The 25,174-nt window shown below is 42.5% G+C and overlaps 1 protein-coding gene across 1 annotated transcript; it reads right to left on the reverse strand.

Moving 5' to 3' along the window:
• Positions 1 to 9,847: 9,847 nt before the first annotated feature.
• On the reverse strand, positions 9,848 to 18,686 carry LOC131281033 (AF4/FMR2 family member lilli-like). The gene is made up of 3 exons (XM_058310284.1): positions 18,523 to 18,686; positions 13,488 to 13,664; positions 9,848 to 11,611 (listed from the first exon to the last, which is right to left on the reverse strand). The coding sequence occupies exons 1-3, from the start codon at positions 18,523 to 18,525 to the stop codon at positions 9,917 to 9,919; spliced, it is 1,875 nt and encodes a 624-aa protein (XP_058166267.1). The 5' UTR covers positions 18,526 to 18,686; the 3' UTR covers positions 9,848 to 9,916.
• Positions 18,687 to 25,174: the final 6,488 nt, after the last annotated feature.

Consider the following 25,174-nt stretch of genomic DNA (forward strand, 5'->3'; position numbering starts at 1 on the left):
ACATCCTCTACATAACTTAGTTAGTTAGCAAAGAGTAACAAAAAAAAACAAACCACTATATCACTACACGCCAAACACTCTGCTAAAGTTTTAGTTAGCATTACTTTCTCTTCCGCAATTTTGTTCTATACTTTCGCATGCTTCTCGTGTGTCCTCTTTTACACGTTTTTCCACTACTTGTTGGCGTTTTTCGTTTCTTTTCATTTTTTTTTTTCGTTCGTTTCATTTCATTTTAATAATTTTAACTTTTCTCTACTCTACGTCGCTATCGATGCTGCTTTGAAATTGAGCTCGTGCGATAAAAATAGGGAAAAAACAACCAAATCTCATTTTTCCTAAATTGCACCACAGGATGGCAGGTGCATCATTCTACCACACCGTTTTTGATTGATAGTAATGTTGTGTGCAGGATGAACAAAAAAGATTGGAAAGAAAAATTTGGAAAAAATAGTAAAGCTATGAATAAGAAGAGAAAATACACAAAACACTCAAAACAAAACTCATTTACGATTACAAAAATGACATTAAACTTTCGACGACAGATTGTCTTCTCCTTTCCCTTTAATGTTTAAACATCCTTAACCCACGAAGGGCCTTCCCTTACCCCCACCACACCATACACATACAAACACACACATACACACACGGAAAAAGGCGTACGTTTTGCTTTTAGTCATCATTGCCAACGATATTACAGTTATTTTCTAGTTTTTGTTTTTTGTTTTGGCATGATCACTTACAAAAAAAAGGATACCTATTTTGTTTGTTCTCAACTTTCAAACACTACCTTATCCTTTAAACATACGCAACAAGTAGGAGATAGCGCAGACTACACGAATAAGAGGAGCTCGAGAGTAAGCGATTGGAACATCGGGTGGTCGTATGATTTTCTTTTCGATTTATCTTTACTTTATATTATTATCAGTTTGGTCACCCCCTTCAGGTGCCCACAGGGACAGGTGTGGAAAACGTGATGCTAAAATAGGACACACTTTTTCGATGAACAACGAAACGTCCGACAAATCCCAATTGCTTTAGCGGAGGTAGAGGGCATAATCACGGTGCGGAAGGATGATGTTTTGGGAATATTGCGAATATAACCTACAGAATCCTCCGGTGCGCGATGGGTAAGTTCCTAAAGGATTATCGTTGATCGTGTGCTTGCAACCTTTGCACTGGAACGCCGAAGGTCGTTAACATCGAGACCAATACACACAGACACACAGACACACACAATCACATACACTCACAGTAACGTACATGCTAGCGAATTGGTGGACAAATATTCAGCAACACATGTAATGTAGAGCTGAACCACCAACAATTTCCGGTACAACTCTAAACACCTCCCATTAAATATTTCTGCTACCACATATGTCTATTGTGTGTCTTTTTTGAAGTTTTATTCAGTATTCGTATTTAATGCTTCTTTTCCGCCCAGCCTAAAGAATTCGTTTAAGCGATGGCAATGCACGTTTATTTATTGTTCAAATGTGTTTCACTTTTCCTCCGTTTTCCGCGTTCTCTCCCTACGTTTTTTACTGGTTGTGTTTTCAACTCTTTTTAAATTATCACTCATAGTTTTTGTTTTACATATAGTCACCCTGCTCTTCACACTTTAAATTATTTGTTAATGTCTTTCCAACGGTCGCAAACTACTTTTGCACGCATTTTTGTTTTTCTTGCCCCCTCTACAACATTGTTGTTGGCGGTGGTAAAGCGTACACAATAATTTCGTCGAGCGATCATGTTGGCCGTGCCGATGTTGATGATTGTTAAATTACCCTCGCCCCCGCCTGCCTCGATTAGACACAAAAAACATTACGCAAAAGACACGTAGTAGTACGAGTACAAAGTAGTTGTAAAAATGATTTGATTTTAGAGTAACTATAATTAAACCTCCTTCCCCCCTCTGAGGAGATGAGGAGGGCTTAAGTAAAATAGTAGAAAATTGTCGATTTAGCTAGGTGTAAACGGGCGAACACGCTCTGCTGCAGCATTGTAAGGGGTTGTTTGTTTTGGTTATTTGGTTCTTTTTTTGCATCTTTGTTTTTACTTACACTGTTGACGCCTTCGATTCAGTATCACTACTTTTCAAAGTACGCATTTTCTCTCTCTATATATATATATTGATATAACTCTCTGGCTGATGCGTGCGTCAACGTTTGTGTTTTGGTTTTCTCTTTTATTTTTCTATCTTTTCTCATCTACATAGTTTCTGTTTTCTAAAATTTTCATACGAACGATCAGCTCCTGTAGCAATGGTCAGCACTTTTTGCTATGGCTAACATTAATCCAGTTAATTGTTTACAATATCGTTATCGTTTGGAAGGATGTGTTATCGCACTTCGATTTATCATTTATTAAATTTCCTTATTCTTTTCATTTCTTTATTGTTCAACTTAGTCTTGGTCATAAGCATGCCGATAGTTCTTTTTTTTGTCTTCTTCTATTTTCCTTCACTTTCGGTGGAGTGCGGATGAATGAAATGTCTTTTGTAGCGAATAGTGGACCTTTTTTTCTCTTTACTCAGCAAATGGCTAGGTTGGGTAATGCGACTTTTTATTTAGAGACTAATAACGGAATAACTTTTTACTACGCTTACGGTTTTAAGAATGCATTTTGTACGTTTGGAGAGTATTATAAAAATAATATTAAAGGAAGCAAACCAAAACAACGTAAACAACGATAAAAGGGGCACAAAAATATGTACTGGAAGAATAATTTAAAAACGATCTGTACCAAAGACTTAGAGCATCATAGTCATTTTACTAGTTCTTTATTTTTTCCGTTTCTTTTCACGTGTGTTGGGATTTTAAAAACAAAACAAAAACACAATTAAAATAATTCACCCCATCTCGGACCAGAAACGCCACTATGCAGTCTACTATAGCAAGCGTATTAAAATGTTCGATAATCACCCCTGTTTCCCTGATTATTATTGGTAAGTAAGTAGCAACGATTTACAAGTAATGAGAATCAAGAAAAATTTATTGAAAAAAAACAAATCTCAATAGTAGCTCGATGATAATCCAATAGTGATAAATATTAGGTACTTGTGTTTATCTTCGTAGTTTTTTTTTGTGTGTAACAGCAGTTTTCATTCAATGGTAATGGCTCATGATGTAACTGACATATACATTATTCCCAGTAAAGGAATCAGCGATGGATTTGGGCACAGCACGTACGTCGCCCTTCGGACACGCGGGCATGGATGTCTTTTTCTTTTAATTCAAGACGTGGTTCTTCTTCTTGTGGTACCTAGCACCGAATTTGCTTAAGTTTCACTTGAAATTTGGCCAGTTCACACTAATTACGATGAGGAATCTTTTTTTATCCTGTTGTTTGTTTAATATTTTGATTGAGCGTCTAATTTTCTGCGTTTTCTTTAAAACGTGCCCAATAAAACCTAATACAAGCTCTCTTATGTACGTATGATTTCTAGACAACTGGGCGAAGAATAGTATAAAATTCACTCTCATGATTGAAAACATGTTGACAAATTTCCTCGTAGGGACTAATATACTGATGCTACCTATCAGTTCTGCTGATCTCACTGCTTGGCTTTAGGTTTTAAGTTAGTGTTCGGCTAGCGATACGGTTTTAAATAGTATTTTACCACGAATGGCCCTGCCTGCTTGCATTATGAGATCTTAGTCTGTCGAAAGTCCGTGTTATAAACCCGCAAGTGTGTGTATTTGTGTGTACGTATGTGTTTGCCGTGTTAATGCTCTTGTATTTTTTTATGTGTACCCCGGAACACAACAAAATGCCGCCACCCTGCCCCACACCTTCCACCGCATCCTGCTCCCAGCAATACACCTCCAGCCGATATTCTACTCTAGTTGCGCTTTAATATTATTAGGCCCATTCGAATCTTGTACAAAATGGGCATTGTCAAAATGCATGTTTATAACTCCGCTCAAAGGAAAACTAACCGAATTCTTCCTACTGGCGCGACCTCCTCATCCTAAAGGTTAATAAGCGCTGATCACATCATCTTATTATCTGTTGATCCAAAAGCTATTCCCGTTAAAGCACACACATTGCAATGTTATTCCAGAACGAATATTGCCCCATACGCTAAACTACCCACCACAAATACATTGCTTTATTTGCATCGAAGATGGCTTTGCACAGCACTAACAGTCACTTTACCGATCAAAAGAAAACAACAACTACGAGAAACAAAAGAAAATAAGTAATAAACTAAATCTGTGGTGTTTCGAAAAATTAAATGGCCTTGAGTACTAATAGATAATTGATATATACTTATTCTTTTCACAGAAAGAGATGTATCTACCGTTTCCTTCCTACTCTGCATTGATTATCTGTGCAAGAAGAAAATTCAGCATAGCGATAATGGTTCAACCTTTAATTACTTTTATCTATAACCTATGTTCAAATTGTAGCCTTTATTTCACTTCTTCTTGTTTTTTCTACTAACTTTCTGTTTCCAGCAATGATCATGTTTTTCTCTGTTTTAAACTAATTTATTGATGACAAATTTTGTTAAAAAACTCCATCTTGCTGGGGGAGAATACTGATTTTTAAATGAGCGTTTACTATCCAATTTGGATTTCCGTAACGGATTGACTGAAAAATTGTTTGTTTAATGAAAAACAAAAAAGAAAAAAACATGCCAATATTACGTAAATAATTTATCAATTGTAAGGATACGATGGCCATAGCATATGAATACCAAAAACGTGAAGAGAGATATAGAAAAAGAGATCACGAAGCTCCATCATCATCCATTGGAGACCGAGAAGCCCGCTTTAAACTAAACTGAATCAAAACGTCAAAGCGTCCCCGATTGTGGGCGGAAGTAATCGAGTCTCGAATGATTCGTAATTGCATTTTGCTTTGGTGACTGTTTTTTCACTGCCTAACGCACAACATACTCTTCGTAATTCTACTTGTTTGTTTTGTTTATTCTACAACCCTAGCAATCCTTGGTTCGCTCACTACATACTAGATCAAGATGTTTCGACACCAAACCACGTTTTCCTTTGAGCGGGAGATGATAATATTCCTAACTGAGGCGCACACCAAACAGGATGGTGGCGCATTAGTTGTCTTCTTCGTCGCCGATAGCCATGATAGTAGTTCTTGGGTGGCAATAAAAATGAAACAATATTTAACGGAAGAAATCATGGACGACGGACTCAAATCGCATATTGTTACACAAACATGTGAAAAAAGCGTGATTCCTTCCCAACTAACAGCTGACCTACTATTACTACTACTATTATCACAAGTTTTGATTTCATTTCTTTTGCGTTATTTCAGTTCTTTTTCTTTTAAGTGGCACTCTCGTTTCCTTCTGTCATTTTACCCCGGTGTATTGGGTTTTAGATGCGCGACAGGTGCAAGGCAAGGTGGGCACAGCAAGCAAACGAGCTAAAATGTGTTGTCCGGATAAAGGACTTTTTATTTTTCTCGCGCTATCTCTCCGTACCATTTTGTTGACGATAAACTGTAAGCTGTAGTTGTGGGTGTGTGTGTGTTTGGATCGAACTTTTAATGCATTAGCTTTTCTTAACAAATATTGTAGGAAAAAATACCTCTAACGAATGGTGGAGAAATTTAAAGAATGTGTTACGCGGATAAAATATAAAAAAAAAACTGAAATCCAGCGATTCCACTCCATTATTGCAGGAAATTATCTAATGATGGAAACCCCTTTTTTCCTTGATAATCTTCACATCATCACAAAGCCCAAAAGAAAGCAAATATTGCAAGGAATTTCAGAGCTACACAAAACCAATACACTCACACATTAAAAGTGTGGTCTTTAATCGGATTTAATCCTTTGCCCGTTTTTTAAGCATTAACATCAGTCACATACATGTCGCTACCGGTTGTGGTTTGTTACTTGCGTGAAATATCGATATGGTAAAACTACAAAAAAAAAAGAAAAGGAAAAAAAACTATTCAAACTAACACAACAATGTAAGGTAACAAAATTTCAACAATATTCAGTTCTGGTTTTGCAGCAAACGAGCAAGAGGCGGGGAGGGTAGGAGTATACAAGTATGATAAGTAAAAAGTGCGTCAAGTTCTCTAAAAGATACGAAACAAGATAACGTTAAGATTAGGAAAATATTAATATAACACGATGATAAAATTCTCACTAAATTCGCATTCAACTTTGCTCTCCCTGCGATCATCGACGGATTTGGCCACTCTAAATTACATCCGTTCTTTGCTCTCTCGCTACATAAATCTTGTTTCTTTTTCACTTACTAGGAGATGTACGTGATTGTGTATGTGTGTGTTGTTCTTAGCGAAACCTTGCTTTCCGTTTTCTCCGTTACACCCGATCCTTATAACCACACCACAACAACGGGCTACTTAGATAATACAAATCTCCCTGTAGTGCGCATTTCGTTTCGTTTCGATTCGTTTGTACCTCTGTGTTTATCATTTCTTCGTCCCCCTCCTCCCTCCAACCATTTGCTACCGTGGTATGCTGTCTAACTTGACATATTCTCATGCCTCTCTGGTGCAAAAGGATACGCAAGCACATCCTTCTTACCACAACAACGCAAGGTGTGTTTACTTAGTTCACAATGACGATGATAAAGTTGCATATTCCGTTTGTTTGTATGTTATTTTTCTTCATTTCGAGTTCAATCAATTCAACAGACTGGATGAAAACTAGAGTTCAACATTTAAAAAAGAAAAGGAAACCACTACTGTAATTACTCATGACTACTTTCTACCGCTTTCGAGCTATAACGAATTAAATTCTACCACCTATACATAACTGCTACAGGGACTGTCCCTTCACATTTTAAAACTACCCTTTTCCGCTCCTCTTCCACCATCATTTCGGGAACTGTGTTTTTCGTTTCTTCTATCGCTACTACGTTTTGGGGTCAACATTATCACCAGCCTATTTAAGATGTGTATCTGCCTGGGTGTGTGGGTGTATGACTGAATGTGCACCTTGTCTTTGAGTGATTGAATGTAATTTTTTTCGCCCACACATTTCTTTAGCGTAATTTCAAACATTCGTTCCACACATACAGTTAGGCATTGATTATGAAACGATTTTTAATTAAGTCTCTTTTTGCTATGCATTACTTTGTTAGTTAGCCACCCCCGCGCGCGACTCCCGGTGGGTGGGGTGGGTGGTGGTACTGAATGATCGTAGGAGCTGGGAAAAAAAGATTCCAAACTCATCATTGACCGACGATTCTTTTCGTTTCTTCTCTAATGGTGCAGTTTTTACTGCTCACGGCCAATAAATCCTACTCTTACATGGATATCGTAGCAGTAATCGTAGTCGTACATACTAAAGGGTAAATATATATGTATATAATAGAGCCGTAGTAATAATCGTAATTATATCATAATAGTAGTCATTAGTCAACCTATTCATTTTTCTTTTCACTAGTAGTTCACTAAAAAAGATTTGTTTTCCGTATCTTCGCGCGTGTTTGTGTGTGTTTGTGTCTGTGGGTATGTTTGTGGTGTGGTGTTTAGTCAAAGACACATTTCCTTTAGAATCCCACATCGTCCCTTGGACTACCCACGCCACAGGAACACTGCCAAACACATCTTTTAAATAATCCTGCACTGTGTGTTGTTTCACCCGCTTAAATTACTTACAGTATTGTGTGTTTGTGTGTGTGTTTTTTTATAGATTGTACAGATAAGCTTTTCTAATTCTACTTTTTTAGCTAGCCGATACTTTCAAGGAGTCACACTCAGTGACTTCGCAGCATTTTGCTGTTGCTTTCGTATATCCTAATCTAACATTGATTTGTTCCGGCCGCGTTCTTTCGCACGCTTCCTTCCCTCCCGATTCCTCTTTGTCTCACAGGTTTTCGCTTTTGGTGTGGTATAGAGCACACACGTGTAACTTCTTTTCCATCGCAGATGTAAACGTTCGTATTAAACTTAACCTTTTAGCTTGTGTGTAGAGAATACTTTCGTTCGTGTACCTCAAAACGACTCACTTTGTTTCATGCCTACGCGTAGAGAGTGATGATTGCCGGTGCGGATGGATGCTGCAGCCAGCCGTGTGCTGGTAGTGATCGTTGCGGGGTCGTTGCATCGTTGGTTCGTTCGATAAGCCCAGGGGTGCACCAGGATGGCGGATTTTAGAGCACAAGAAAAAGAGCTCACTTCGTCGTCTTGTGTTGTGTATTTTGCTGCTTCAGGGGGTTTGCTTACATACGAAAATAACTGGAAGATTGCAACCTAGAGCGGGTCGAGAAAGAAAATAAGACACACGTTGTTAACGATGTTAGATTTCAAACTTTTTATGAGTGGCAGGTATTTTTGGTGCTTGTTATAAATGTAAGAAATGTGATGAACACAGTAGGCTTAAGACTAAGATGCTAACCTAAGCTAACTTTGATTTTTACAACACTCAGGTTTACTTACGGAATGATATCCGAAAGATGTCGTGAAGAAATCGAGTCGTAGATATTTTCATGAATATCACACACTCTTTCCCTCGTTGTCTTTCTCTCTGTCTTGCTCTCTGTGCTCTTTCTCTCGTCTCTCCTCCGCCCCCGCTGTTTGACGTTGGTACACAGCAGTATGTTTTCCGCATCATCCAGCCTTTGCATGCCTCGTTACATTGACATTCTCGCTGCCGAAGAAGGAGGAGGACAGCGCTGGTGGTAGAAGTTGTTACGTTTTAATCACGTCCCTCCTCTCGTGCGAGGAATGTACGATGATCAGCGATAGTAAAATACACGATTTTCACGACCTTTAATATGACTAGGCCGTAAGTGCAAGTGCAAGTGGTGGCTGGACTGGACCCGGCTGACGCTGCTGCAGTAACTTGCATCGATCGGTCGTTGGAAAGGCGTATTACACATTTATTTTACACATTTGTTTCCGGCTGATGATGCTGCGCGTATCGGGCTCGGTTGGTGATGGTGCGTTGCGTTTTGGGTGGCGCGATTGGCGAATTGCTCTGAATATCACTGTTCTCTTCGCTTTGCTACTCACAAGCGGGTGTATTTTTTCTTCTATACTTAGGGCTGGTGAGGCGCATTGCATTGCATTGCTGTATTCAAAACTTAATTACTCTTAGGAACAACGTAATAATATGCGGTCGAAACCTTTTGGGTATCCTTTTCTTGTCGTCTTCCTCCTCCCTCCCTCTCGGCAACACATAACAACCGCTGCACCAGCAGCGTAAGAAGTAGTTGTGGACATTGGAGGAGGGTTGCGCGCAGTCATGACAAATAGAATGTCATATTCTTCCTGTCCTAGCTGCAGAACGGACGTACAACAACCGTACATCATTCACATGGGGGTTTGTAGATGGATGGGTGGTGATTGCTGGACTAGGGATCTCTCTCCTTGCACGACGTTGGCTTTCTACGTTTTGCTATGCTTCCCTTGCTTTTCTTTTACTATACGGCCAACGTTCAGGAGTGTTGTTAGAGACCGCGCGAAAAACGGGAATTGTAGCCTCCCGTTGTTTAATTTTAGTAATTTTACTATACTGAGAGATAAAGAAGGAGAGCCGTGTGGACATGGATGTCGATTACGAGGATTAACAAATTATAAAAAAAAAAAGAAAACATTCACATTCTGCTCCGGCTTTGGCAACTTTGGTAACGATGGCGAGATGGGGCGCGCAACGGATGTTGTCGATGTGTTGCCCTCTATGCTTCTCTCTTTCTCTCTCCTTCTCCGTGTTTATCTCAACTTGTTCTTCACCTTTCGTGCATTCCATCCACCATCATTTCATCCGCGTCCTAGTTTTTTCCCCCGATGGAATAATCTCAACATGCTCTCCGGAGTTGGAGGATGGAAAGGTGGGAGGGGATGGAATTGGTTACACTTGTGCATCACAAGTGCATATATCGTCGCGATTTCCGTTCTCTTTCCCCCGTCAAATGCAGCTGGCCGCTCCCATCGCCACCTGATGCGCCTCTTTTTACAGGAAAGGTGAGTAGTAGGAGGGTTGCTGCTGTTGTTGCTGGATTTTGTTCAGCTCCATTAGCAACTTCGCGGTGGTGTCGTGGATGTTGTTGCTGTTGACCGTCGAGTTCTTCCAGTTGGAGGCACCGTTCGAGGCACCGGCCAACGATGATGAAACGGACGAGGACGCAGCACCCGACTGAGCCCCACCACCGTAGCGCATCGATTGGTTCTTCTTGTAGTACTGCGACGACTGTTGCTGCTGCTGCTGCTGCTGCTGAAGTCGTGCGGCAACGGAAAGAACGGCCGGAACGGCACCACCATTATTGTTTCCCGCCCCTAGGGGGTAGTTGCTACCGTACTGCTGTTTCTGCTGCAGCATTTCAAACTGCTGCTGGCGGAGGGACGAAGACGAGGCAGACGAGGTGGCGCCACCGTTCGGTGGAGAGATTCCTTTTAGGTTGCCACCGAAGTACTGTTGCTGCTGTTGCAGCGCTGAAGCCATCGGGTTGAGATGGTCACGGCCCATCAGGGTGGAACTGTTGTTGTTGTAGAAACCACCGCCCGCTGCGCCATTCGACGAAGAACCACCACCACCATAGCCGCCAGCGTTGAATCGGGAGGACATTCCTCCGACGCCATTGTTGCCCATGGCAGCCGGCTGTTGCTGCTGCTGGTACATGTTGTACTCGCGTCCCATGCCATTAACTCCGTTGGTGGTCGTCACATTGTTGTTGTTAAAGCGGTATGGAAACTGTTGTTGTTGCTGCTGCTGCTGCAACTGCTGTTGCTGCTGCATTCGAAGTCGCTGCTGTTGTTGCAACTGTTGCTGTTGCTGTTGCTGTTGATGTTGCTGCTGCTGCTGTTGTGAAATATTCAACCCGAAGTTGATCGGGATGATGCCGGTCGAAGCTGTAACCTGGTGGTTAGCACCAGCAGCGCCTCCAACAACAGCGTTCACTGGATACTTGAAGTCGCAGCACTCGCACGACGCCATACGGTACTCCTGGATGTGTCCGTTCGGTCCGAGCCGGTGGTACTGGGAGCGGTTGTTCAGGAACAGCTGAATGTTATGCGTCTCCGGCAGTTCGGCAAAGTGCACCGCGAAATCACCGGGTCCACCGGCTCCACCGTTCCAGCGGATGTTGCTGGCCAGGTCGAGAATGTCGCGGTTTGCGTAACGGATGGCTGGGCGCGGTAGGCGGTAAATGGGCTCCGTTGTGGAGGTGATGGTGACCGGCGCTATCGGTAGGAAGGGCGAGACAAACAGCGTTTCACCGTAGGTGGACCACAGCTTGGTCGGCGGTGTCGGCGAGGATGACGGAGTCGAAGCGTTGTTGTTCACGGTGGGAACCGCCACACCGATGGTTGGCGGCTGTGGTGATTCGTTCGACTCGCTAACACCGGCCGACGCGAGGGACGACGTCGGCGAGGGAAGCGGCGAGAACGGAAGGGCACTGTCGCTCGTCGGCTCGTCCTGGGAGAGCTGCTGCTTTCGGTCGCTCTCCTCCGCCGACTGGCTGCCGTCATCGTCCGACGAAGCCGACGAGGACGAGGAAGAGGTGGACGTAGTTCTGGACGAGGTCGTCGATATGGTCGATGCAGCGGACGAGGAGGACGAGTCCGACGACGGGGACGATGAGCCACCGGTCGATGAGTCCGAATTTTCCTTGGACTCGTCGGGAAGAGTTGGCGGTGATGGTGTTTGTTTCTAAAAAAGAGGAAATATATTTACAAATTAGATTAATAGTTTTAAAAAAAATCTTTGCCAATAGAGCATTTAAATCAAGTTTGGAGCTTTAAAAAACTTAATTTTATCTAATAATTAGCATAACGATTTTCTCCATTGAAAACATAAATTTTTCCACCATTGTCTTTTGTTTTCCACCATAGCAACGGCCTCCGTAGCAAAAAATCATCAAGTACTCATTTACGAATTGCATTTGACACCGTTTAACCAATGTTCATGCATTACTGAACCAAACTTCATTGCGGAAACACGTGTTTGCAACCAAATTTTTAGTGAAGAAAATTAAAAAAAAATCTAATTATGTAAGTATGAAAGTTAAGCCATTGCGAGCAATTACTTAATTTCTGCCAAACTTGACTTGATTGGTAGTTCGTCATGTTTTGCAGCCCGACGTATTACTCCTGCTATTATACCACACCAACGTGCCTTTATCCGAATCGCTACGGTGGACCGTACTATTCTTGCGGCTACTCGCCACAACTATCGTGCTTTAGCAGTAACTGTTACTGCTGCGGTTACGGTTACAGTCCGGTAGCATCAAATTGCATCTGTCGCTACGATTGGGCAAAAAATCGTCGTGATCTCCGCCTGTGCCGGCCGATCGGAAGATGACGTGCAGTTTCGCGTGTGACCAACTTTGCTGCGGTGGAGGATTCTACGCGTGCTGTTGTGCCGGGTCGAAAACTTGCCGTGGAGGACCTTGTGCATGTTGTTGCCATGGGTTACTCCCCCCGATGGCCTGCGGATACCCCCCGACGACGTTCATGGATTGCACGCGAGCGGCCGTGATTTACCATCGTGCTCGAATGACCCGGCGGATGATCCTCAAGAACGGACTCATGTACGATTGAGGTGAATCGGAGTGGAACCGATTTGCAAATCCAGAAATCAAATGTTTTAATGCACAGCAGAGCGATGTAAATTAAACGTCGTTTAATTCTACCTCTGAATCAATGTTATGTAACTTGAATGATTTAAAATTTTGTCGTTGTTCTTTTCCACAACGAGCTCATATATCAAAGTTGCTCTGGCGTTGGTAATTTTCGTTACCTTGGCAACGTAGAAAAAATATGATTTACTACGATGCCACAATTCAGGTAAATGCGTACGACCAGGTAGTTCCAGAAAGGAGACCGAATTTCTCTTCGTACCTGGAAAAGGATCTTCTTTCGTCTTTCGGAGGTTTTGGGAAAGCAGATCACACGCACATGCATTGTTGGGCAGGGCGATGAACGGAACCAAAAGCGCCTTCAAATAAGCAGCAGCAGCTGTCGGTTCTTCCTGCTTCATCCCTGGCCTCTGCCTTTCCCCACACGCCTTAGCCCCGGCTCTCCGAGGGGGTATCTTATTAAACCATGATTTACCATCGAAAAGGATAAACCAATGCCAAACATTCTTTTCTAAAGGGAAACTGGAGAAAAAAAAGGTCATGGACGGCTATTTTCTTCCGCTCTTCTTATGCACGTGTTTTGTCCGCTCGGGGTGCAGCTGCTGCGCCCAAGAAGGGTAGGGTAGGGCATAATCATGAGACACTTTAGGTAATGCAAGCCAGCCAGCCACACATCTGACGAACGATGCACACATTTTCAGCTAGATTTGGTTCAGGCCCAAAAATGAAAAAAAGGATACCTTCCGGGATTTGCTTTGACACCAGAGTAAATGTGTTGTAATTAGTGATTGCTCTTCCGAGAAGCAGATTGTTAATATGAGACTGTAAAATAAATTTAGAATCAGTAAGGCTAGGAAATTGTTTTCGAGCACTTAAATCATCCAATCCCTTCAGTAAACTAATAACAACCGAGGTCTCTCCACCCGAGGACGACATTCGTTAACTTACCTTGATATCTTCCAAATCCAACGAACTAACGCCGCTGGACTCGCTGCCAACGGGGGACACCGCCTCCTTCCGGCTACTGTGGCAGCCGATGCTGACGGGCGAAATTGGCGACAGCAGTCCGAATCCATCCAGGAGATCACCAACGCCCGACATCGGCACGGCAATGTTGAGAGCCATCTGTTGTTTTTCGAGAATAGATAAAGGTGAACGTATATTAAAAATAATATCGATCAAAGTATGTTTGAAACTTGAATTTAAAAATTCATTCCTCTCGTTCCTCCGATTCATGGACGCACCATTCCCTATACTGTTTCTACTCTATCGCAGCACAGCAGGATCCACAGAAACCACAACGCAAACGCCAGTGCAGTACAGCTGAATGGAATGTTTAGGTGAAGGGACCGTTGCCGTACGACCGCGTTTTGCGTCGGTTGTGGTTCGCGATAAGCGCCAAACCTGCCGATAACGTGCGCCCCAGGATGGAGAGATGATGCAGGCGTGCGGAAAACTGCAACCCGCTCGTCGCGCGGTGTGAATGAATCTGACCCTGGGGGGTTTGGGCAATCTTTTTTATTTTTTACTAGCTGACTTTTGATTCGACCCATTCGACCCAACCAAACCATTTTTAGCATGTTTCAATGCTGTTGGTTCTTGTACGAGCAAGAATGCACAGCGGTAGCTCTCACTTTCTTATCAATGCTCTGTGGCTCGCGAAAAATAAAACACACGCTGCAGAAACGTATGCCACCTCTCTGGTCGCTTCGACGAGGAAGGAAAGCATTTGCACTTGAAGCAAAATCCAGGAGGAATTCAACCACGTTTGATTGTTTCTGTGTGGCGTGGCGTTCGGTTCATCATTGGCGTTTCGAATGAAAGTAAAATTTTCCATCAACCTTCATTGTGACGTTCGTCCTATTAATGCCCCCGCGGGTTTGTTTGTCAGCGATGGCGGAGAAAGAAACGTTAATCCCACCCTAATGCCCGCTACCACTGCTACTGTTGCTGCTGCCTGGCGACCGTTTTCAAAATATTATTATCAATCTTATCATCATCAGGCTTAATAGGAGCGATTGTCCCAAACACATGTGCATCGTACTGCTGCTGCTGCTGTTTACTGTCCTACATTTATTGTTCCCTGTTTGTTAAACAGTGAAGAAACACGTTTGGTCGACCATGTGCACATGTTGCATGAAAATTGATTTCTAATTTTTCGATACAAAGTCTCATGAACAGTGAATCCAATGCGTAATTTAAAATGGTATTTGCAAATGATTATAATAATAAACCGATTGCGTAATGGTGACAGGCAAACCCATCGCTGAATTATTTTACTATCAGAATAAATATCTAAAATATAAATCTTACGCGGCTGAATACAATAATTAATGATACCCAAAAAAGATCTCTCCCAGACATGCATTATCGTTCTTGTTGAACACAAGAACTGGAAAGTCCGAACAAAACATGCTTCATCTCGCATCTTGTTTCATACCTTTGATAAAATTAGAAACAATTTTGGATGACCTCGAATATAAATTTAGCAAATCGGAAAAGTTTTTTGACCGTCTACAAAGTAACTCGATAATTCTAAGCGTAAACATTATTTATGTTTTCGAATTGTAGTGTAGCAATCTATACTGCCATCGGAGGAACCCTAACCAGCACAGCTGATGTTTATTTGTTTTGATTTTGCATTCCTCCACGTCCGTCCTCATTCGTCATTCGCAACTTTATTTTTATGCCATTTTTCTACCGGTATGGATTCAGTGCTGGGTACCGAAAAAACGTCAAACTACGTTGTTGTTCACAGATTTGATACGCGACATTGGGCCGCACGAAAAAAAAAAACCATTTTCACCGAATAGTCTTACCGGGCAGCAATGACCACAAAAGGTGAGAAATATTTAAAAAAAAACAGTTTTGCAAGGACAAATTGATTTACATACAGCCTACTGGTCCATTTACATTGAACCCATGGTTTTTCGTTTCTGTCCAACGCGGTTTTTAGATAATATTTGATCAACCCAAGCCGGAGTAGATTCCACTGGTTTTGGATTTCGGCGGAAATAAGGATTGCAGTGATAACGTCCGGCACGATTCCATGATTTTGCAGGATGGATGTATTTCGTCATAATGGGAAACTGCAATTCATTCCCACACTCCAGCGAAAGTCACCGAATGGCAATGGCGGCGGCGACCGACCAGCAATCTCTTTCCGGTGGTGCCGTCTCTTCTCGCACTGGAAGGAAGCAAGACGTTCGGAAGAACGCGAGGTGGCAGCACCCAAATGTTCGTATTGGTGTTTCCCAATCAATCGGGGATGGCACCTTTTCCGAGACGCAAGTAGCGCACCGTACCGTACCACCTCTCTATCGTACAATTACCATCGTTTCTATTATAAGACGTTAAAAAAGGGAAAAACAAAGCCTACGCAACCAACCACCGAGAGAAGCCGCCGCGATAGCCTTTTTTTTTTGGGAGAACTCCGTCCGTTCCGCTGCGGTCGCGAAGGGAGAAGGACTTCTAAATGATCGCACACAGGAACGGCCGTTCTTATCGCCGTCGCGTGTTATCGTTTGCTTAAGTGCGGTGTAAAATAAACCAACAACACCTTGCGCCACCTTCTTTGGGGTGAACCCCCCCACCCGGGGTTGGCTGTAGGGATGGGATTTGGTAAGGTTATGTACATAGTCTCCACCACCATGTGCAGTACTGACTGGTGGGGAATTGCATCGTGGAGGACTTGCTTGTGGTGTGTTGTACACTTTTGGTGGCAACGATACGGCGCCGATCATTTGCATTTTAATCGCTTTCGCTGTTCGTATGTGTTTTTGGCCGATTTTCGACGATTCATTGCGCCCGTGTGCTTGGGGATGGGCATATTACGCATCATCTTACACTACGGTTCGTTCTGGTCGTTGCCGCGCAATGTCAACTCGATCTTGAAAAAAAAAACGGACAACGCAAAGTACCAAACTGAGTACCTCCCCCTCAGGGAGGCAAGTAAGGGGTGGAGATGATGATACCGCCCCCTAACTCACGGTCTACTACGTTTTTCCCTGGCGTTTCCCACCTGCTAATATTGTTTGGCACTATAATGTCTTAGTACACCCCGCTAGCTAGTCATCCATTTGACGTGTTTTCGCACAAGGGAATCTCGCGTTTCGTCCGCTGCGCACGTGCGTGTATTTTATGTCCTTTTTAAAAAAAAACAAAAAGTCATGTTTGTGTGTTGGCGCTCACTACACAGCTGGGCCTGGGTGAAGTGTGTGTTTGTGTGTAAAACGGCGGCGAGTCTACTAACCGCGGGATATAAATAGCGACAATGATTACGACGTCGTTGGCATGTTGTTTTCGGACACATTTGCCTGCCAGGCAAAACCTTACGGTGGAGTGAGGAACACGGGAGGGCACGTAAGGAAGGGCAGGTCATCAGCGTATACTACACACCCTCCCTCGCGCTCGGCTCTTGTAAAAGACTCGATCGTTACGTGCCTCAAGAATGGTTATGGCAGGGCAGAGGTTACGGTACACACATACATGACAAATGGAAAATCACCACCCCGGCACAATCATCGTGCCAAAGACTAGTCATTTCTAGTGTGTTTTTATTTAATTGCCAATAGAAATCACTGCTAGTCAGACAGGGCAAAGCAGGAGGTTTGTTGCCGCATCGGGTAAACAACGTTCCCACTGTGTAATAGCAGCAGATGTTCGATTCCTTGCGATTCGGTACGTGAGTCCTTGAAGCATTTCACATGGCTATCATGGGCCTTGAAGCATTTAACAGTGCCTTAAATTGTATTTAAAACTCTCAAACTTATAACTTATGAATATTTTCTTCTTTTTATAAAATTGTTCATTAAAACTATGGTACAATTACTAGCTATGGGAAAGGAGCAAAGAAAAACATGGCAGGCTAGCAAAAAAAAATGGCTGGAGCAAGATCAATGTAAAAGTTGTGTCAGGAAAGAAATCATATCCTTGTGTGACCAACACAGCAAGCATTGTTGCTCCCTGTAGCGGAAGCAAGCTGTAGGTCATCGAATCCCCAGAGAAAGGTGGGAAGAAGTTTGACACAAATTAAAAAAAAGGCTACCGTCGTGATGGGCGCTGATGAATTTGAAGACAAGCAAAAAAAAAACACGTTGCCTAGCAGACGACGAACGCAGTAGCACAAACATTGAACAGAGATCTCCGTCTGATATCGCAAGGAAACCAAAACGAGAAGAGAACCAACACGCACAACGAGGAGGCACGAGGGGTAGTAGCTTACCACGAAAGTAAGAAAACAGCACCAAAATGGTCGTCATTCGAATATATCGCCGCTTCATTTTCTTTCTGGTAAGCTTCTTCGCGCTTTTCTACCGTTCTTTTGCTTCACATAAGACAGGGCGAGCGGCGAGTGTGAAGTGGTTTTTGGTGTGTTTGTGCTTGACACTCCCCGAGAAGCTGATCCGGCGCTGTATACACACCGTCTTGAGGCGGCAAAAAGAAATGAAGAGAAAAAAACCACACGGCAAAAGAGCCGCCGCACACAGTGCCTCCTCACGACGTCGGACAAACACGGACAGATACGGCTTTTGCTCTCGCTTCTGCCATTTTGCTTTTGCTACCCTCAACAGCAGCAGCGCTGCGAATGTTGCCCTCAGCTGGGAGTTGAACAGAGAGGCGGATTATGTGCTCTCGCTCGCTCGCTCGCTTCACCGGAGGCTTCGATGCAGGCAAATTCCGTCGTATGTTACGGCGTCATTCAACACGTGTCCGGCACGGGACGCAAAACTGGGGGAAAGACTTTTCCACCCGAGGGGTTGGAAGAATTTTCGTTGGTGAGAATGGTCAGTTCCGTTTGCTGGAGCCTTGGGATGGTGTTGGCAGTAATTTTCCCAGTATGCTTTCCAATGCCTTATTGTAATCCCCATGATGTTACATCGTCTTTAAATTTAGTACTCTATTAGGAGTGAAGGGTGTTCTAGACGTTTCCTGCTTCGAAAACATGATTATTATTTGTTTGTTAGTTTCCCTACAAACTTACCATTTACAGCCGTCAAACTTTCCGAACGGACGGACGGATGATTTATCCAGTTTTCCTTCTGCAGCGAAGGTTGGCTTGATGTGTGATGGAATTTTCTTTTACTTCTTAAGATTAAACACTCGCGAAACACTGTCGTCGGATGGTAACACACGCACAACTCTCTCTCTCTCTTTCTCTCTCACACACTTCACGCACGCACGCACGCACACACACACACACACACACTGGCAGCAAAATAGGCACACAGAAGACAGGATAGGCGAAACACTAGAGCAGAGAAGAGGGCCGCTTTTCCTTCGTCGATGATCACAGATCTTTTTGTAGCAGGCGGCACGAAAAACAAGAAAATTGATGATGAAATTCGAGACTAGAAGAATGTACGTATCGACAAGTAGCGAGCTGCAATGATAAGCAGTACGGGCGATGATGTTGCAAGCGAACGGCAAATCAGTCGGTATTCCTTGTTTTCCAAAAGAACAGAATCAAATAAGTAAAACAATCGCTTTTTCTATTGCGTACCACACACACACGCACAGACCTACGAGAACAAAACACACGCACCGTCCTTGCTATGCCAACTACTACTTTATCCTTACTGCAAAAATGGGGCTAATATAATACTCGGGCTTCACGTTTTCCTACTTTCCTTTTGTTTTGCGTTTCAGTGTCCTTGTACCGATTTTTGGATTTTGCTGTCGACACCGATGGCCGACGACCGTCGTGGCAGCTTTTTTTACCCTACTGTACGGTTGCGTTGCGACTTTTCTCAAATCTGTTCCAGATTCTTCTTTTTCATCTAACGCGCCTGCAGAGAGTAAAACGAAAACGTGCGTACTGGAAACTGTTGTTGGACAATGCCCGGTTTTCACGTTTTGAAAATGCGTGCGTAGTACGGAAAAGAATGGCTATTTGCACCTTGGCTAGGTTTTCCTTTTTTCTTATTCGACGTCACACGCAAGACGACGAGGGAAAGAAGCGTGGCGAAGGCGATTGTCAACTTTTTCAGGGTGAACGTTTTTTTTTATTCTTCGCTTTTTTTCTACCACACACCTTACCCTCCTTGCCAACTGCTAGATAGCAGTGCTCTAAATTTTGTCTACGCGAACTCCTTGGCCGACGATTCGGTCACGACGGTACGGCAATAGCTACGTACGGTGGGAAATTGTGCAAGCAATGGCGGTGTGCGCTATTTGTTTCGTTGTTTTGCGTGTTGGCAAAGGTAAATTTCTCACTAAAATGCCTGGTCGACTGTTTTCACACTTCTTTCTTTTCGCTGTGCTGCTGCCTCTAGCTGCTGCTCTTAGCACACTGAAATCACTGAAGGGAGCTGTAACTGTATAACTAGCTACTGTTGCTAGGTATCGATAATAAAAATACTAACTAGTTACTCAAAATATTACCAAGCAGGTACTTTCGTTACTAATATATTGCTTAATATTTAAAAAATTCAGAATATTTGGTTTCCTAAAACATCGTTTGCCCATCAAACATATACCCCGGTAAACTATTTTTCATATACTGCATCATTATTGCCGGTGAACCTATGCGTCGGGACGTTAGCTACATTTTACCCAGAGTAGCTCGCCGTCGAGTAGATAGCTACATTTCACCCAGAGTAACTGGCCGTCGAGTAGATAGCTACATTTTACCCAGAGTAACTGGCCGTCGAGTAGATAGCTACATTTTACCCAGAGTAACTGGCCGTCGTTGTTTCCGCTGGTTGTAGTACCTAAAATTGCCAAATCTCGCATAACTTGTTAGTTTCTGAACCGATTTTCACAATTGACCTCTCAAATGAAAGGTCTTGTGAAGGCAAACAACTTCATACAACAAAGATTCCACCTCGAAACGAGGTTTATGAAATAAACTTTTGAATGGGACGAAGGTACAGATACCTTGGTTCGTATTTTCTGCTGAAATAACAAATTTGTTAATAACTTCATGATCGCTTAACCGATTTACACATGTGACCCCTCAAATGAAAGGTCTTTTCAAAACAAACAACTTTGTAGAAAAATGGATCCATCCATACTTTCTAGTTTTTAAGAAAACTAATTGTGTGGAAAAGAGACAGCAGTCTACCGGTAACAAGGTTGATAAACCTCGAATACTGAAACGCAAAAAATTGCTAATTTATTAATAACTGTTGATTCTTTCAACTGATTTTCATGATTGACCCCTTAAATGAAAGGTCTTTTCAAGACGCGCATTTGTTTTGAAAGTAGATGTTTCCGTACTTTCTTGTTTTTGATAAAAACCACAGGTGGGAATGTGTTCGCCCGAGGGGGCGAAAAAGTAAATCAGATTGATTGGCAATTTAGGTTAAAAAAGCCAATTCTCGCATAACTTGTTGGTTGCTTGACCGATTTCCATAAATGACCCCTCAAACGAAAGGTCTTTGTAAGACGCGTAATTTTGTCTCAAGGAACATATTACATTTTATCCATCTTTTCTAGTTATTCTATCAGCTCACGTCGAGAGAAAAGAGAAAATTTCCTCTCGCGCACTGTATTTGCACATGCGCGGTGCGTGTACAGAAACTACGTTTCGCCCGAACCGGTTTACCGGTTCAGCGTTTAGAGGTCATTTGCTAGAACAAGACCCACCTGCAGAGGTCGTGAGCATATTTCGCCCGGATTTCTCAGAATTCGGGAGAGAATTCGCCGTTTCCCGCCAAAAACGAGCGGCGAAAAAAGTGAGCTTGTGGTGCGTTTACAAGCTTGAACCTGTGAATAAAACAGCTCATTTGGGCAACCATGGGGGCCCAGCGGATGTAGGAATTGAAAATCTTAAATACGTTAGATATATTGTAATGGACGCAAAGCACCAGTTTACTTACCTGTCGCTGCAATCTAGCTTTAAATACATTATATCAGCCATGTCTGAGGCGCCATGTCTGAGGCGCTATTATCAGAACCTCAAACATGTTCATTCCGCGATAAAGTACCAGCCGGGGAAGTAGGGAAAAACGTCAAAAGGACTTGCTGTTTCAGTGACCCACGATGGATTCAACTTGAATGATAACGCTGTCATAATTGTTTTTGAAACATAATAAATGCTACTCTTCTTGGAATAAACTCGGGTAAATCAGTTAGTCTGCATATTCCCAAAAAGGACTAGATTGTTCGTGTTGTTTGAATACAATTAGAAGAATAATGTCAACTATATTGATATTCTTATGTAAATCATTCATTGAATTAAACACATCATATGAAAAATCGGCATTAGATGAGCATGTATGATATGACGGATTGGGATTCGGATTTGGAGAGCCGGATCTCAGAATGGATTTGAATTGAAAGATTCGAATCCCTGTAGGGATTCAGTTTCCCCACCACTACTGACGTAAAGTTCACCGACGGCGTTCCGCATCTGTCATTCCCATATGTTTTATTCAATTCGAAACCACGGTTTTTACTAGTTTTACAGAGTATTCCGAACAAAATAATCCTGCAATAATAAATATGAAAGATCAAAATAGAATTACCAAAAAGTTGCAAATTCTAAAGTATGTCATTTTTCAAAAAATGGCTCTTAAATGTTGGAACAAGTTCGTTAACATTACTCGGTTGACAGAAATTGACATTGTTGCTGGTTAATCGCATGGATTAACGTCGTCTAATAATGGTAGCATGTCAACTTCGATCAAATCAGCCAGTTGGAGGAGAAACAAAAGGATTATTGATAACGGTTTTCCAAGAATCGAAACCTTGCATTATGGTTCAAACTCACTATCAGATAATCTACATCTCTATCGTTCCCGGAAAGCCCTACCAATGAACTCGACTTTTCTAGCCAAAGCTGAAAAGTCATCCGTTGTTGGTCAACATTCATGTTCACTTTCCAGGTCCGCCTGCTGTTTCCCGAAGTGTCACAAAAGCACCATGTTTTCGTACAAGCTCAACAGATTTAACAACTGATAGATGATCGGCAAGTTGTGTCGTTCGTTGTGCAGATGCTCCATGTTCAGCACTTCCAGGTACTTCAGAAACTCATCGACAGTGTGTAGGCGGTACTGTAATTTGGTAGGACCCATTATCGCTTCAATTCCAACCATGCTGTTAGTGCGCTGTGCGGACATACGTTTCACTATTTACAAGATCGTTGTATTTTAGCAGCAATAGCACATGGCGAAAACGATTTTCAGCACGATTGAAACTACAAAACGAGTATGTTGCAAAAAAGAAGCTCGGGGAGAATTGCGCCTGGGGTTATAAACCCAATGCGGATGAAAACAAGATTGGTGCTTACTGGCAACGTATTCCGCAATCAGTAATTTATATTTAAAAACTTTCGTTGTTGTGCTTCGTAAAACTGGAATGAATTATAATACGGAAAACAAGTTGTTGATATAGGGGTAATCTATCCTTCCAGTAATCTTAGGTAGCCCACCTTCATGAGTCCCAATGCAAAATCTACCTATAGCATAAAACCTTGAAATTGCAATGTAGTGCCCAAATCTGTAGCTGCTTGTCGCATAAGGGATTGAGTAAACTTAATGCAAAACAAAAATCCAGTTTTACTGTAGCTCGTGTTGTTTTTTAAACCTCCAACCGGTGGTTTAGTTTCCATCAACATCAGCTTTGCCGTGATGTATGCAATTTCAGAAACTTGTAGGCAATTGCTTGTAGGCTTGCAAGCAATGTTTAACGCAAGCAATGCTTACCGTTGGCATTATTTCAAAAGTTCGATGTGATGTGATTTTTCAAACCCTCGCTTTTATAGTTTTTAAAACACTCGGGCAACCGTTATTCAAAGAAATACATTCATTTGCAAAACGTTTAAATTTATCGATTTTATTTAAACTGCTTCAAAGTATGGCTGCAGGAAACTGAAATTCTTTTAGGCATCTAATGTCGATTAAACCAACAAGTCGGTTCGTTCAAAGTCCTATTTGAACGATGAAAATCATTTGCGATCCAACAGGTCCTCGAATATTCATTTGAAAATTCCGTTCCGTGAAAAGATCCTGCTTTATTGCTCACTGCTTGGCTAGACTTATCTCCACACATTTTGTACCCTTCAAGACCTCCCCCAAAAGTGGCGGTGCTGGTTTTGGTTTTTGATTTATGTCCGCTATCAGATTGTGATTGTCGGCCGAGTTTGGGAGGTTAACGAGCCACGGGGAAATGATTCTTTCGTTCGTGTACGTTAATGTTTTTCCTCGTTTTTCTCACACGTTTTCGCACAGCATCAAACGGCCTGGAAGACGGCTCGTGCGTTTTACCCCGCAACCCAAACAACCTTCCCCCCGATGGCGTTGCGTTAGAAGAGCTAATATGAATTTAATTCGATTTTTCCTCTCCGCTGACCCGGGGCGGACCGGGGCATCAGTGCGCTGGGTGGAAATATGTCGTTTTTCTCACATTAATTTTATCCACTAACGATTAATGTTGTTTGGGCCCGTGGAGGGGTGAGGAAGATGATGACTCGGTTTGTGGTAAACGTGAACGAGCGGACAGTGATGTCCGAGGATCCTGGTGGCATGGACGTGGGAAATCCGTTCGGCATGCCTCATATCGTACACCGCTACCTTCCCCCTCCTTCGTCCTATCGTCCTGGCCGGCCGGTGAAATGATTGATGTAAATCAAAGGTAGATTATTTTCCGATCGGATCGTTTGACAAGATTAGAGAAGATTGATACTCAATCGGTGGACAAGGGATTGGTTCATGGAAGGTTCCCTTGAGGGGGAGGGGGAAACGTAAGTAGAGTGCCTGGGGAGTTGGGGATTATGGATTTCATGCAGGCACGCATATTCGTTTAATGTGAACCGTGCCGATGAAAATTATTGTGCAACTCAGTTTATTCAGCAGTAGGATTATGATTTTCATTAACTTATGTTTATCTTTAAATTTATACGAAAATCCTTGGCCCCAATCATCACAATCAATCGTCAGTTGTGGCAAGTTTATCGAAAGAAGTTTAAAATGGTTTGAAATCTACCATACTTCCGGTTTTATTAATTTCAAAGTCATCGCATCCAATCAATCCAATTAATCAAATACATAAATTGTCTTTTTGTTAGAAAGATCTAAATTTTTCAATTAGAAATAACTCACGAATCGATCTAAACTGATGAAACACACAGACGTGGTATTATACTTGTTAATCAGCATGAAACAAGTGTATTCATTTTATGATAGTAATCAGTGACTACCTGTTTTCCTTGTTCGTTTTATTTATTTTAACTACTGCACATAATTCAAAATACCGTTCTTCATAGTGATGTAGAACGATCATTTTGTATGCGACATATTATACACGTCTGATAACCTTTCATGCTCATCTTATTCAGAGCTATTACAAAACGCGTCCCCAGCTAGCGAAATAAAAGAACTAAGTTATTAACCCCAAACGAATCTCCTTCCCAAATAGCTCCCTCAAGCAGTGCTGTTTGGATTGAAATGTTCAATTTCCTCACTGTTTGGAGGGAAGACAAATCCACAAGACACTACGCTTTCCTTCCCAATAAACCCAGACAAAACACCTGCGAGGATGGTGCCATCGGGAACACTTGTCTCACCGGAGGACGACGCCCTGGCACACTTGAGGAATTCTTTTCAAGGGAAGCCAAGTTTTCCACAGACTGTCACGCTCATCGGTGCATGCTTACGTCGGTGGATAGCTAATTTGCATGCATGTTCCACCGT

Source organism: Anopheles ziemanni, chromosome 2, assembly GCF_943734765.1.
Source record: "Anopheles ziemanni chromosome 2, idAnoZiCoDA_A2_x.2, whole genome shotgun sequence".
NCBI classification, from domain to species: domain Eukaryota; kingdom Metazoa; phylum Arthropoda; class Insecta; order Diptera; family Culicidae; genus Anopheles; species Anopheles ziemanni.

Coding starts and splice junctions, on each gene's coding strand:
- LOC131281033 (XM_058310284.1), bottom strand. Junction 11,612..13,487: donor TGGATTTGGAAGATATCAAG/GTAAGTTAACGA, acceptor CCTCTTTTTTAG/AAACAAACACCATCACCGCC.